Source organism: Salmo salar, chromosome 18, assembly GCF_965601325.2.
Source record: "Salmo salar chromosome 18, fSalSal1, whole genome shotgun sequence".
Lineage (NCBI taxonomy): Eukaryota > Metazoa > Chordata > Actinopteri > Salmoniformes > Salmonidae > Salmo > Salmo salar.
In genome coordinates this window covers 23,861,510-23,875,604 of record NC_138308.1, presented here as the reverse complement: position 1 = coordinate 23,875,604, position 14,095 = coordinate 23,861,510, and the positions used below count along the sequence as shown (strand labels likewise).

The following is a 14,095-nucleotide window of genomic DNA, read 5'->3' as shown; positions in this document are numbered from 1 at the left end:
AGGGCTCAACCAACCTGGATGTACTCTGTGAGAGAGTTGAAGACCTGTTTGGCCACACTGATGGCCTTGGAGAAGTTACGCTGGCCATGTTCGTCAATCACATCCTTTCCAGAGTAATACCAGTAGAAATCACTTATCGACTCCTGGAGACATATTAAGAGATTCAAATCATGATAGTACCAAAATATTTAAAAGGCTTGTAAATTATATTGAATCATGTTACAGGCCATATCAATCAAAATGTATCATACAGATAATGTCTCGTAGATCAAATTGTTAACCTGCACTCTGAGAAGGTAGTCCACAGTGGATATAATGATGTTCACAGTCGTGTTGTTTCCTGTTTGTGTTCTCAAATAATTCTGAAAATCTATGGGACAATTTGCAAGCGTAATGAGTTTAACAGACCAACAACACGCCCCTGCCATAACACACAGAGAGAAGTGCACTGTGGTTAAAACGGTTAAGGGTGAGCACCTGAGTTGTGTCCTTCACAGAGGAGCTGTAGGAAGCGAAAAAGATCACAGGTCAACTTCTCGTCAGGCATAACCTTCTCCCCTGAGAGAGAGAGAGAGAGAGAGAGAGAGAGAGAGAGAGAGAGAGAGAGAGAGAGAGAATAGATATGTACAGAATGAAAGATCATGAGTACAGTATCAGAGCCAAGGTTCTTTACATTCAATCTTAACTCACTTCAGCAGTCAGATCTTAGCGGTCAGTGGATTTTTCATTTCCATAAGGTACCTGAGCTCTCCTCGATGACCATCCCTAATCCTTCGGCTTTGTTCTGCCTCTCAAACGCATTCAAATCCAGCACACTGAGTCAGAAAAGTTAACAAAAGATGTAAAGAGGATGAGAGCTGTCCCTGCATGTCAGTCCTGTTCACCAAGTATAGCCTCTGTGACAGATGATTGAGGATTATGTTACCATGTACACAGGGCCAGCCCTAGCATTTTGAGGGTCCCACACCTTGCACCAAAACATTTTAGTTGCCACCCCACAATTTAAAGTTCATCATCTTCAATTCTACACATTTTGCCATGGGGCGGAGAGAACATTTTGCAATTTTACAATACATTTCATGCAATGTTTTAAAAACAACCCATGGGGAAGATAATTTTTTTTTGCAATTCTACACATTTTGCTATGACTTATGCCATGTTAATATGATATCTCAGTGAGAATGACTAACCAAATCAATGGGGGCCACCTGGAGGTCAGGGCCCCTGGGCATGTGCATTGTGTGTCCGGTCAGTTTTCACGGCCTTTCAGGTTATGTTGATATAGGACTCGTTTTACTGTGGATACAGATACTTTTGTACCCGTTTCCTCCAGCATCTTACAAGGTCCTTTGCTGTTGTTCTGGGATTGATTTGCACATTTCGCACCAAAGTACGTTCATCTCTAGGAGACAGAACGCGTCTCCTTCCTGAGCAGTATGATGGCTGCGTGGTCCCATGGTGTTTATACTTGCGTACTTTTGTTTGTACAGATGAACGTGGTACCTTCAGGCGTTTGGAAATTGCTCCCAAGGATGAACCAGACTTTTTCTGAGGTCTTGGCTGATTTCTTTTGATTTTCCCATGATGTCAAGCAAAGAGGCGCTGAGTTTGAAGGTAGGCCTTGAAATACATCCACAGGTACACCTCCAATTGACTCAAATTATGTCAATTAGCCTTCTAAAGCCATGACATCATTTTCTGGAATTTTCCAAGCTGTTTAAAAGCAGTCAACTTAGTGCATGTAAACTTCTGACCCACTGGAAATGTGATACAGTGAATTAGAAGTGAAATAGTCTGTCTGTAAACAATTGTTGGAAAAATTACTTGTGTCTTGCACAAAGTAGATGTCCTAACCAACTGGCCAAAACTATAGTTTGTTAACAAGAAATTTGTGGAGTGGTTGAAAAACGAGTTTTAATGACTCCAACCTAAGTGTATGTAAACTTCCGACTTCAACCGCTTAGGTCGCTTATTCCTGGAGCCGGCCCCGTATGTACCCACCTACAAGACTGCATGAGTCCTGCCACACTCTGGAAGAAACCCACATCCCTCTTCTCTTTCAGGTAATCCAACATTTTCTGTGAAACAAAACATCAAACAATTAGCTGAATATAGGATGAGGAGACAATATTGCGTGACAAAGAGAAAAGGATATTCCTCTTGTTGTGAATATCATCATGATGTTGTACCAGGTAACTTGCAGTACAGATACAGGATCTTAATTTGATCACCCTGTTGCAGGATAACTGTCCTACAATGCAGGAAATGTAAAACTTGTAGTGTATTTGAGGTTTCTGAAGTTTGTAATTTCCACTTAAAAATATTAGACTTGATTTTCCCTTACGAAAAATGTATCAACCCCTACAAAAAGGTCCATTAATTATAATCCACGTTTTTTATTGCTGCAGGATTATTTTCCTGCTGTCGCAAACTGGCTCAAATTAAGATCTTACATTTATATAGAGTGAATAAAAAATGCTTGGAGAAAGTGTGGAAAAGTAACAAATACAGTTTATTCTTAGCCTGAACGGTGTTTACCTGAACCAGCATTCAGAACAAAGTGTCCTCATCTGTAGCTAAAATCGATAACTAATTATGTTATCAAAGACTGCCCGTACCTGCTGAACAGTGGTATTTCCTCCATTCAGAATAGAAATACCAAGCTTCAGAGTGGAGGCCACCATGGACCCCATGTCACCTTTGTGAAATAAAAAATTACATCAACTCAATGTTACAAATTGCAACAATCACAAGCCATTTTTCAATTTACCTACAATCTTTAAACATGACTGTATTTTGGATTATAGGTAACTTTGAATACTTTAGAGAGTGATATCTAAAAAGCCACATTCAAAAACAGTTGGTACTCTGGTTACCTTTACTAGCACTGATAGTCTGGAGGACCATCTGAGCAGCTCCACGGTCATGCAGCCTGGCCTGCTGATACAACAGCTTCTGTTTCTCCATCTCCTTCTCCTGATCATCCATAGATCCATCCAACAAAATAATCAAATCAATCTGATGTCAGTCAGTTAATCAATATTGGACTGAATAACCCAATTGCAAACAAAGCAACAGTCCACTCAATTAACTCATTACTTAACCAATACAATCTCATGATAAAGCTGATCATGTAAAGATGAAAGATAGAAAAACATACTACATGAGAGAAATGAGTCACTTACTTCAAAGCTTTTCACCTTCTCTTCCTCTGTAGTGGATTTTTTTTAAGTGTCTATCTTTCCATCATGAGATTGTATTTCCATCATGAGATTGTATTGAAAGGCGGAATTGAGTCACTTACTTCAAAGCTTTTCACCTCCTCATCCTCTTCACCACAGCAACTCTGGGGAGATTTGATTGGACAGAAAGATGGATTGAGCAGAAGTTGAGAATCTCAGATGAACAGTGATGAATAAGAACATTCCCAAGTATAGAAATACACACTGCTACTGTATCCTCTGTCTTACCTTTGCCATTATGGCAGCATAGGACATGTAAAGACTGTCATCGCCAAGCTTACTGTGGACATGGGAAGTGGCAGAGAAATGTCAGCGCAGGCAAGGCTGATTGCTTTAGAATTTGAATAAACATTTCAATTAATTTTCCTTTGCAACTAAGTATAGGAAAAGATAATGACTCATTGCACAGCTGATAAAACTAAAGTATTTTGCTCCGTATAGAAAAATGGATAAGGCACATTTTTCTAATTCAATAAAACTAGAAAGTTTAATGATCTGATGTTTATTTTTTATTTACTCCCTTTTTCTCCCCAATTTTGTGATATCCAATTGCGATCCAATTAAGATCTTTTCTCATCGCTGCAACTACCCAACGGGCTCAGGAGAGGCGAAGGTCGAGTCATGCGTCCTCCGAAACATGACCCACCAAACCGCGCTTCTTAGCACCCGCTCGCTTAACCCAGAAGCCAGCTGCACCAATGTGTCGGAGGAAACACCCACAGGTACTTGGCCCGCTAGAGCTTGATGAGCCAAGTAAAGCCTCCCCAGCAAAAACCTCCCCTAACCCGGACGACGCTGGGTCAATTGTGCGCCGCCCTATGGGACTCCCAGTCGCGGCCGGTTGTGACACAGCTTGGGATTGATCCCGAGTCTGTAGTGATGCTTCAATCACTGCGATGCAGTGCCTTAGACTGCTGCCCCACTTGGGAGGCCCAATATTCTGATGTTTTACCTCTGATTGCCCTTAATACAGGAATAACATTGGAGTATGCACACGTGCACGCACGCACACACCCACACACCTCCTCTCGGTCAGAGCACTCCGACTGAACAGTGTGATGAGCTGCAGGAGCGGATCAATCTGTTTGTCATCGTCCTCTCCTGCCCCTTCCTCCTCTCTCTCAGAACGTTCCTGCTTTCCAGCTCTCTGCAACATAAACACACCACTAATCAAATATCATTTTATGTGTCAACATGCGGCGAATACAACAGGTGTAGACCTTACTGTGAAATGCTTACTTACAAGCCCTTAACCAACAATGCAGTTTTAAGAAAAAAAGAGTTAGGAAAATATTTACTAAATAAACTAAAGTAAAAAATTATAAAATTAAAAAAGTAACACACTAAAATATCAAAAATGAGGCTATATTCAGGGGGTACCGAGTCAATGTGTGGGGATACAGGTTAGTCGAGGTAATTTGTACATGTAGGTAGGGGTAAAGTGACTATGCGTAGATAATAAACAGCAGTGTAAAAACAGAAGGGGGAGGATGTCAATGCAAATAGTCCGGGTGGCCATTTGATTAATTGTTCAGCAGTCTCATGGCCTGGAGGTAGAAGCTGTTAAGGAGCCTTTTTGCTGAACACCCACTCTGTACATGTGCGTCACACTGACCGTCTATCTACAGTATAGGCACCCATGCCTGACCCCCCCTCAGACCCAATGTCATATACATCAATTCAGTCACCCATCCCTTAACCCAATGAGTCCCACCGTAACGCTGGCGTGATTTAGGACTTCTATCCCATTTCAAATATAGTGTGCTTGAGCTACAGACTTCTGGGTTGTACCAGATTCTGTATACGTTGGTACCAATCATTAGTGTGTGTGATTGACGGGACCTAGAGCGGTGTTTGTGAGACAAGGGCGGATCCCTTGACAAAAACGTCTGTAGAGTCCGAATGGTTTGAGCTACAAACTATTAAAAGCTAGCCTAGTGTAGCCTAGTGGTTAGAGCATTAGACTAGTAACTGAACGGTTGCAAGTTCAAATCCCTGAGCTGACAAGGTACAAATCTGTCGTTCTGCTCCTGAACAAGGCAGTTAACCCAGTGTTCCTAGGCCATCATTGAAAATAAGAATTTGTTCTTAACTGACTTGCCTAGTTAAATAAAGGTAAAACATTTAAAGCCACTTTATCTATGAAAAGCTGAGACTCTCAAAAACATGCACATGTATGTTTTGCTCTATGACACAAGCTACACAAGTGTTAGAAGGTAAGGGGTTCCTCTGCATAGAAGATAAAAGGAAATCTCAGGACACCGTGTCTATAATACTGTTATAAGCTCACATACAGTGCCTTCAGAAAGTATTCAGACCTCTTGACTAATTGCACATGTTATTGTATTACAGCCTGAATTTAAAATGTATTAAATTGAGATTTTGGCCGACTACACACAAAATTCCTACATAACGTCAAAGTGAAATGATGTTTTTGAAATGTTTATAAATTAATAAAAACGTAATAGCTGAAATGTCTTAAGAGCTTAACAAGTCATATAATAAGTTGCATGGACTCTGTGAGCAATAGTGTATAACATGATTTTTGAATGACTACCTAATTTCTGTACCCCACACATACAATTATCTGTTAGGCCCCTCAGTCGAGCAGTGGATTTCAAACACAGATTCAACCACAAAGACCAGGGAGGTTTTCCAATGCCTCGCAAAGAAGGACATCTATTGGTAGATGGGTAAAAAAACTGACATTGAATATCCCTTTGAGCATGAAGTTATTAATTACACTTTGGATGGTGTCAATACACCCAGTCACTACAAAGATAGAGGCGTCCTTCCTAACTTAGTTGCCAGAGAGGAAGGAAACCGCTTAGAGATTTCACCATGAGGCCAATGACCTTAAATGGTTACAGAATTGTGGCAAAGAAATTAACTTTATGTCCTGAATACAAAGCTTTGTGTTTGGGGCAAATCCAACACAACACATCACTGAGTACCACTCTTCATATTTTCTAGCATGGTGAATCATATTATGGGTATGCTTGTCATCGGTAAGGACTAGGGAGTTTATATGGATAAAAATAAATGAAATAAATCCTAGATAACCTGGTTCAGTCTGCTTTCCAACAGACACTGGGATACAAATTCACCTTTCAGCAAGACAATAACAATTTTGTCAATATGGGGTATTGTGTGTAGATGGGTGAGAATGTTTTATTTAATCCAATTTGAATTCTGGCTTTAACACATCAAAATGTGGAATAAGTCAAGGGGTATGAATACTTTCTGAAGGCACTGTAGTTGCTGTCACAAACCCCAAACTCCACACAGTTATCATAGACTAGTTGGATATTCATATCCCACTGAGTAAACCATGTCTGTACTTACAGCATTAATATAAATTCATTTTTTATTAGCTTTTTGCTTTTAAACTTATAAATGCAACTGTTATTGTCAAATTGTTTTGTGCTCTGGTTGTCCTGAAAATAAAATGATAAAACACTTTATTGTGAGGCTAAATATAAGGGCTGGACATGCAGATAAATAAAAGTCTGATAACCTCTATGGGCTAGGTGGGACGCTTAACATAACAATTATTTTAAGAATTATAGATACAGAACTCCTCTATGCACTCGATATGTCCGATTTTAAAATAGCTTTTCGGTGAAAGCACATTTTGCAATATTCTCAGTAGATAGCCCGGCATCACAGGGCTAGCTATTTAGACACCCAGCAAGTTTAGCACTCACCAAAGTCAGATTTACTATAAGAAAAATGTTATTACCTTTGCTGTTCTTCATCAGAATGCACTCCCAGGACTTCTACTTCAATAACAAATGTTGGTTTGGTCCCAAATAATCCATTGTTATATCCAAATAGCGGCGTTTTGTTCGTGCGTTCAAGACACTATCCGAAAGGGTAAATAAGGGTGACGAGCATGGCGCATTTCGTGACAAAAAAAATCTAAATATTCCATTACCGTACTTCAAAGCATGTCAACCGCTGTTTAAAATCAATTTTTATGCAATTTTTCTCGTAAAAAAGCGATAATATTCCGACCGGGAATCTGCGTTTAGGTAAACAGACGAAAGAAAATAAAGCATGGGGTCGACTCGGGCACGCGCCTAAGCCCATAGTACTCTGATCGGCCACTTGCCAACCGCGATAATGTGTTTCAGCCAGAGGCTGCCTCGATATCATTCCGCCTTTTCCCGGGCTCTGAGAGCCTATGGGAGCCGTAGGAAGTGTCACGTTATAGCAAAGATCCTCAGTCTTCAATAAAAAGAGCCAAGATGAACAACAACTTGTCAGACAGGCCACTTCCTGCATGGAATCTTCTCAGGTTTTGGCCTGCCATATGAGTTCTGTTACACTCACAGACACCATTCAAACAGTTTTAGAAACTTTAGGGTGTTTTCTATCCAAAGCCAATAATTATATGCATATTCTAGTTACTGGGCAGGAGTAGTAACGAGATTAAATCGGGTACGTTTTTTATCCGGCCGTGTCAATACTGCCCCCTAGCCCTAACAGGATAAATGAAAAGCCGATTTTTGCTGGGGTCTTGGGACTGATAGGGTTAACACCCTTTTTAGCACTCTATTTAGTTGTTAAACCCCTTGAGTGCCGGAAGAGTCTGGGAATTGAGCTTTGCCATGTTATTTCCCCCAATCCTACTTCCATGGAGAGAAACAAAGTTCTAATTGAAGCCAGAGTAACAATGCCCTCACAGAAAAACTATATGATTTCAGATGTTGAAAATAAGGGTGACGTAAGGGTTACAACCCAAAATAATACAGCCCTCACAAATAATCACTAGGTAAAACTCAATGGCAAATGTGTCCAAACAAACAATGAATGAAGTAGTAATGAAACACCAGAAAACCGATAACATGAATGAATGGATAGCTATAATAAGATCGTGTGAAAGAGTCGTACAAAGATGAAGTAATGATTTGAATTATACTTTCACACTGTTGCCGGTTGAGAATGCTCACACTGACACTTACAGCCAAATCGTCAACCAACTTTTCCTCAAAGGAGTGCTCCTCAGCAGATATCCAGGACTTGTCATAGCCCTGTAGAAAGAGGTTGACAGCCCGGTGCCTATTGAGGAGGTAAGTAAAGCGGGGGAGGGAGAGAGAGGGAGAATCAAGACACAGGAAGGAATAGCGTATAGGAATGAGTTGTGATTAGGCTCATGAATTCAAGGCTTCTTATTTAGTCTAACTCAGGCTCCCTTTACATTGGACAGATGGTGGAGAATTGTCTTGGGGCTGCTAGCTTATATGTTAAACTTGTATGTAAATCTAGAAGTTATATCACTGTACAAACCCACAAGCCTTTTACTATGCTAACATTGCTGTGTTCATATAACCTGCCTGACAGGGGTATGATTATATGGACTTCCCACTGAGAACACCACGCCATTTCAACGTGGATAATTGTGTAATATTTGGTTGAGACGTTGATCAATGAGATTACAACCTATATTTACTCACTCAAGAAGACAGCCAAAATGTTGTTGAATTTATAATGTGTTATCACTATGCTTTCAACCATCTTAAAGCACAACAAAATTCTAATGCAAAACTATGTCAGATATTTGGATGACAACTAAACCAAAAGTCTTTCACTGCACTTTCAACAATTGAAAAGAACTGTAAAGTTCAAAATACAATGTCAGATATATATTTGTTTATTTATACAACAGATCAATGTCTTATCACTGTGCTTCAACTAATAGCAGAACCAAATAACCTGGATTAAGGTTGAGATTACATTAAAAGTACATGGTGCAAGTGATCAATGCTGTTGGAGATTCTGCACAGATTATTATACGTAGAAATTGTGAAGATCTCCAGAGACCTGCGATGACCTATGCATGCTATCTTGAACATTCATGCTTTATATAATTACATAAGACATTAAGAGTTACAGTAACCTGAAAATGTGGCCATGGATGTTACTCATTTTAAGGTTTAATGTTACATTAGTTTGTAAAATAGACTTAACTTAGGGATATTTATTGTATTACAAAAATAACATTGAATTGTTTGGTTAACAACGCAACCAAATATCAACGTTTAAAAGAGATGTATCTACTGCTTGGATTGTTCCATCTGAGCCACGGGCATAATCCCACTCTTTAACTTTTTTGGTTGAGTTGGAGATGTGAATCCAACATATAATTTGTTAACTTGTTGACAAGTTAATATGCTTTTAATTGTATTTCAAAAAAAGTTAAAGAATGGGATTATGCCAGTGGCTCAAATGGAACTATCCAAGAAGTAGATACATCTCTTTTAATTCAATATCACTTTTCATTATTACAATTTAATATTACTGTTAATAATTGATATGCTGGATTCACATCAAGAATAGGACTAAATCAAATCAAACCTTAAACACACTTTAAATAATGTTTGATTTGATTTAGTCCTATTGTTTAACTTAGATTTCTGGTTGAGATGGAGATGTGAATCCAACATATCAATTATTCATTTGAAGACAAACTGAAATTAAAGCCAGACTAAGTCAGTGGCACAGATGGAACTATCCAAGCAGAATATACTGTACATCTCCTTCAGATGTTGCGTTGACAACCAAATACAATTCAACATCACAAAATATCATTACATTTGAAATCAACCAGAACTTGAACCACTAGGCCTATTATATTGTCTATTTTTAGTTGAATTATGGGTTGAATTGAAACAATAGCTGTTGATTACTTTGCAGATGCTATACACTGTAGGCATAAATAGCATCATTGATGATATTTGAGTGATAAAGTCTGGTCACATTTCATTGTCTCTGCTAAATCTACTCTTTGGAATGACTTTGATAACAATAATGAATCTATTTAGTTCTTAAGTGGAGATCTCTTTACAATCATTCTCACGATAGCACATTGGTAATAGCCAGTGACAAACATCATAGCTAAACTGGGCTTGGTTAAAACCCTGGAAGGGAGACCAAAAGGTAGCTGTAAATCAATTGTCCAGTAGGAGGTACTGTCCAGCCTATTGTTGTTGTTTTCTGATAGTGGATATAACATTGAAGATCTGACATATTTTCTAAAGGGTTTGTCTCTGTTGAAATTTGGTTACCAGGATTACATAATCTTGTGGTTGAAATTTCACCATCAAAACAACAGTTGAGGGTTGATTACTTTTGATTACTTTTTTCAAATCAAATGCATTTTACAGTTTCCACATCACAATTCATTGACAAATTACACTGAAACAATGTTGATTCAAACAGTTTGTGCCCAGTGGGTCATCTTCGGGTTTTACAGTGCATCCCAATCACCAACACACTGCAATATCCTGCTCTGCCGTTTCATATTCTCGCTGCACTTACCAAATGGACCACTGTTTACTGTGGTCTATTGGTAATGAAACTGTGCTCAGTTCCTGTACGCATCGGAAACATGAGATCAATAGAAACCTGACACCAATCATCCACTAGCTGAGGTTTCTGGGATACCTGGGTAGGTTGTAGAGAGGAGCCATTCTAAGGCAGGCCACCACAGCTCTCTTCCTCTGTTTGGATAACACCTTGTGCCACACTGTCTTCTTCCTCTGGGGATGCTCTACCTATAGACAAGGGCATATGTTCAGATTCAGATAACAATCAAATTGCGTTTTTAGCTACTTTTCAAACGGTATTTTGTTACCCAACCATAGCCAAGTCTAAATAGCTTTGGGAGCCAGAGAGTAGCTAACTTCTGTGATACAAGGTTTTACTAAAAGCTCTACTAATAGCATATGATAGGGTAAGAGAGCAGCATTCTCTAAGCCCACCTGGTCCAGGTGGTAAAGCACGCAAGCAATGTCCAGGACCCTTTCTACTGTCCTCAGAGGGTCCGAGGTGTCCCGTGTGGAGCCTGGGAAGTCCCTGAACAGGACATCCTGCCACCGAGCCCCTGGGGCCTCCTGCTGTTACAACACAGAGAGCAGACTGTTAGCAAAAGCGTCGCTGGGACTTGGCATATACACATTCAGTGTTTCCCATATATGCATTTAACACCTCCACATCAAATATGTTTTATAAATGTAATTATAATGAAGTGTAAATGTATGCCCCAGGAAGGCCCCATCCGATGCACATCAGTGTGTTAAATAGACTATTTAGGAAAAGTCAAGGACGGGGGGGGGGGGGGCATGACTTGAAAAATGGCAGAGATATTACAATTTTCAATTCACATGATGCTCAAAAGACATCATTGGCAGTTCTAGTTAGAGGGGTTAGATTACTGGAGCTGATCATGTGTGTTTTATACATGGATGTATTCAGTTCATTTATGTCATATTAGAATTGAAGTAAGAATCGTTGTAATAGCTACATAAGATATGGGCAAGTTAATAGATGGTTTGGACCTATGGTTCCCGTGTATTCTGTGTGCTATGAGTACGACGAGGAAAACCATGGGGTTTAAATCATATGTACTATGACTGCAATTACTTTGCTCTGAAGACGTAGCAGGCCATTATGAATGCTCTCTCGAATCTCGTCCTCTGTGTCCTTCTGTGAAAAGCAGTAAGCTGTCATTATTAACGATAGCAGATTGGAGACACAAAACATGGGGTTTGCACATTGCAGTTACATGACATACAGTGACAAAACATCTTTGAGCAGTATCATGTCTTTACGTGCTGCACTCGCTCCCTGACAGGTCGTCATTGTAAATAAGAATTTGTTCTTAACTGACTTACCTGTATAAATAAAGGAGAAACAAAAAATGTCATTGTAGTTCACTGTGCAGTGAAAGGTGAAGGTGTGTGTTTAGTACTCCTCATAGCTCTGAATCCACGATACGGCAGAGGTTGAAAAGCCATAACACATACGTTTTTTCAACAACAGGTTATTATTGACCATAACATGTTGTTGAAAGAAAACGTATGTGTTATGGCTTTTCAACCTCTGCCGTATCGTGGATTCAGTGCTATCTATTTAATAGAACAAAGGGTTTTCTTTAATAGAAGTTTCTCTAATGTCAAACATGTAAAGTGTGGCGTAGCACAGGGCAGCTCTCTTTTCTATTTTTACCAATGACCTGCGACTGGCATTAAACAAAGGATTGATATGTAGGCTACGTGTGCCTTTACATTTCTTTTTATGTAGTTCTGTCTTTGAGCTGTTCTTGTCTATTGATGTTCTGTATTAATTCATTCTGTATTGTGTTTCGTGTTTTGTGTGGACCCCAGGAAGAGTAGCTGCTGCTTTTGCAACAGCTATTGAGGATCCTAATAAAATACCAAATTCCATACCTGAGTGAAGCGGCTCTTGGCCAGTGTGATAAGGCCGCGGACTGCTGGGGAACACACACTCAGTCCCACAGGAAGCAATCTCTTCAGGGAGGCTACGATGAGAGAGGTCTGTGTGGAGTAGCGATCCCCTTTCCGCTTCATCTTCCTCCTCTCCTGGTCTGACACCTGCTCATTAAAAACCATGAATAGAAATACATAGTTGACTTATACTTCAATCATTCACTTTGCATGGTTAGAATGTCAATTATTTATTAATATGTTTTACGCAACCACAAAGCACACATAATGGACAGCCAGTGCTGTTTGTGGTAGTTCAGAAACAAATCTGTAAGGTTCTCACCTTGGACATTTTGTGATTGTTATTATTGACCAAGAAAGCCATGTTGTTGATCTCATTCTGGACCACATAGTTCTGTTCCTCCCATTTGAAGTTCTGCAATAGCAAATCAGACGGGTTACAAGTGAGAACATTATTAAGATGTGAGGCAACATCCAAATCTTTGTTATTTCACACACGTGAGACTTGGTCCAGAATATGAAGATCTCTGCCACCATGCCGAACATCTTCTCAGCCTCATGGCTCGGTTCCCGTAGCCAACTTGCTCTGAAACAACAATATGTGAGAGCTGTAAACAAAATGCATTAACACATTCTACACTGAACAAAAATATAAACACAACATGTAAAGTATTGGTCCCATGTTTCATGAGTTGAAATAAAAGATCCCAGAAATGTTCCATACGCACAAAAGCTTATTTCTCTCAAGTTTTGTAAACAAATTTGTTTACATCCCTGTTAGTAAGCATTTCTCCTTTGCCAAGGTAATCCATCCACCTGACAAGTGTAGCATATCAAGAAGCTGATTAAACAGCATAAATCATTACACAAGTGCACCTTGTGCTGGGGACAATATAAGGCTCTAAAATGTGAAGCTTTGTCACACAGCACAATGCCACAGATGTCTCAAGTGTTGAGGGAGCGTGCAATTGGCATGCTGAATGCAGGAATGTCCACCAGAGCTGTTGCCGGAGAATCTAATGTTAATTTCTCTACCATAAGCTGCCTCTAACGTTGTTTTAGAGAATTTGGCAGTACGTCCAACCGTCCTAACAACCGCAGACCACATGTATGGCGTCGCGTGAGCGAGTGGTTTGCTGATGTCAATGATGTGAACAGAGTACCTCATGGTGGCGGTGGAGTTATGGTATGGGCAGGCATAAGCTACGGACAACAAACACAATTGCATTTTATTGATGGCAATTTGAATGCACAGAGATACTGTGGCGCGATTCTGAGGCCCATTGTTGTGCCATTCATCCGCCGCAATCACCTCATGTTTCAGCATAATGCACAGCCCCATATCGCAAGGATTTGTACACAATTCCTGGAATCTGAAAATATTCCAGTTCTTCCATGCCCTGCATACTCACCAGACATGTCACCCATTGAGCATGTTTGGGATGCTCTGTATCAAAGTGTAAAACAGCGTGTTCCAGTTCCCGTAACGTTGCACAGCCATTGAAGAGGAGTGGGACAACATTCCACAGGCCACAAACAGCCTGATTAACTCTATGCGAAGGAGATGTAGCGCTGCATGAGGCAAATGGTGGTCCCACCACA

General features: G+C 40.0%; 1 protein-coding gene across 1 annotated transcript in view; it reads right to left on the bottom strand.

Moving 5' to 3' along the window:
- Nucleotides 1-14,095, bottom strand: part of LOC106577062 (ryanodine receptor 2) — a 77,596-nt gene that overhangs the window by 19,154 nt on the left and 44,347 nt on the right. The window contains exons 69-85 of the mRNA XM_082965459.1: nt 12,992-13,079; nt 12,816-12,908; nt 12,476-12,640; nt 11,670-11,732; nt 11,009-11,143; nt 10,692-10,801; nt 8,210-8,306; nt 4,265-4,389; nt 3,471-3,522; nt 3,305-3,346; nt 2,877-2,976; nt 2,619-2,698; nt 2,002-2,078; nt 742-815; nt 478-558; nt 282-370; nt 15-143 (exon numbers count right to left, since the gene is read on the bottom strand). Of these exons, the coding sequence (XP_082821585.1) occupies nt 15-143; nt 282-370; nt 478-558; nt 742-815; nt 2,002-2,078; nt 2,619-2,698; nt 2,877-2,976; nt 3,305-3,346; nt 3,471-3,522; nt 4,265-4,389; nt 8,210-8,306; nt 10,692-10,801; nt 11,009-11,143; nt 11,670-11,732; nt 12,476-12,640; nt 12,816-12,908; nt 12,992-13,079 (1,600 nt within the window). The remainder of the gene's footprint in view (nt 1-14; nt 144-281; nt 371-477; nt 559-741; nt 816-2,001; nt 2,079-2,618; nt 2,699-2,876; nt 2,977-3,304; nt 3,347-3,470; nt 3,523-4,264; nt 4,390-8,209; nt 8,307-10,691; nt 10,802-11,008; nt 11,144-11,669; nt 11,733-12,475; nt 12,641-12,815; nt 12,909-12,991; nt 13,080-14,095) is intronic.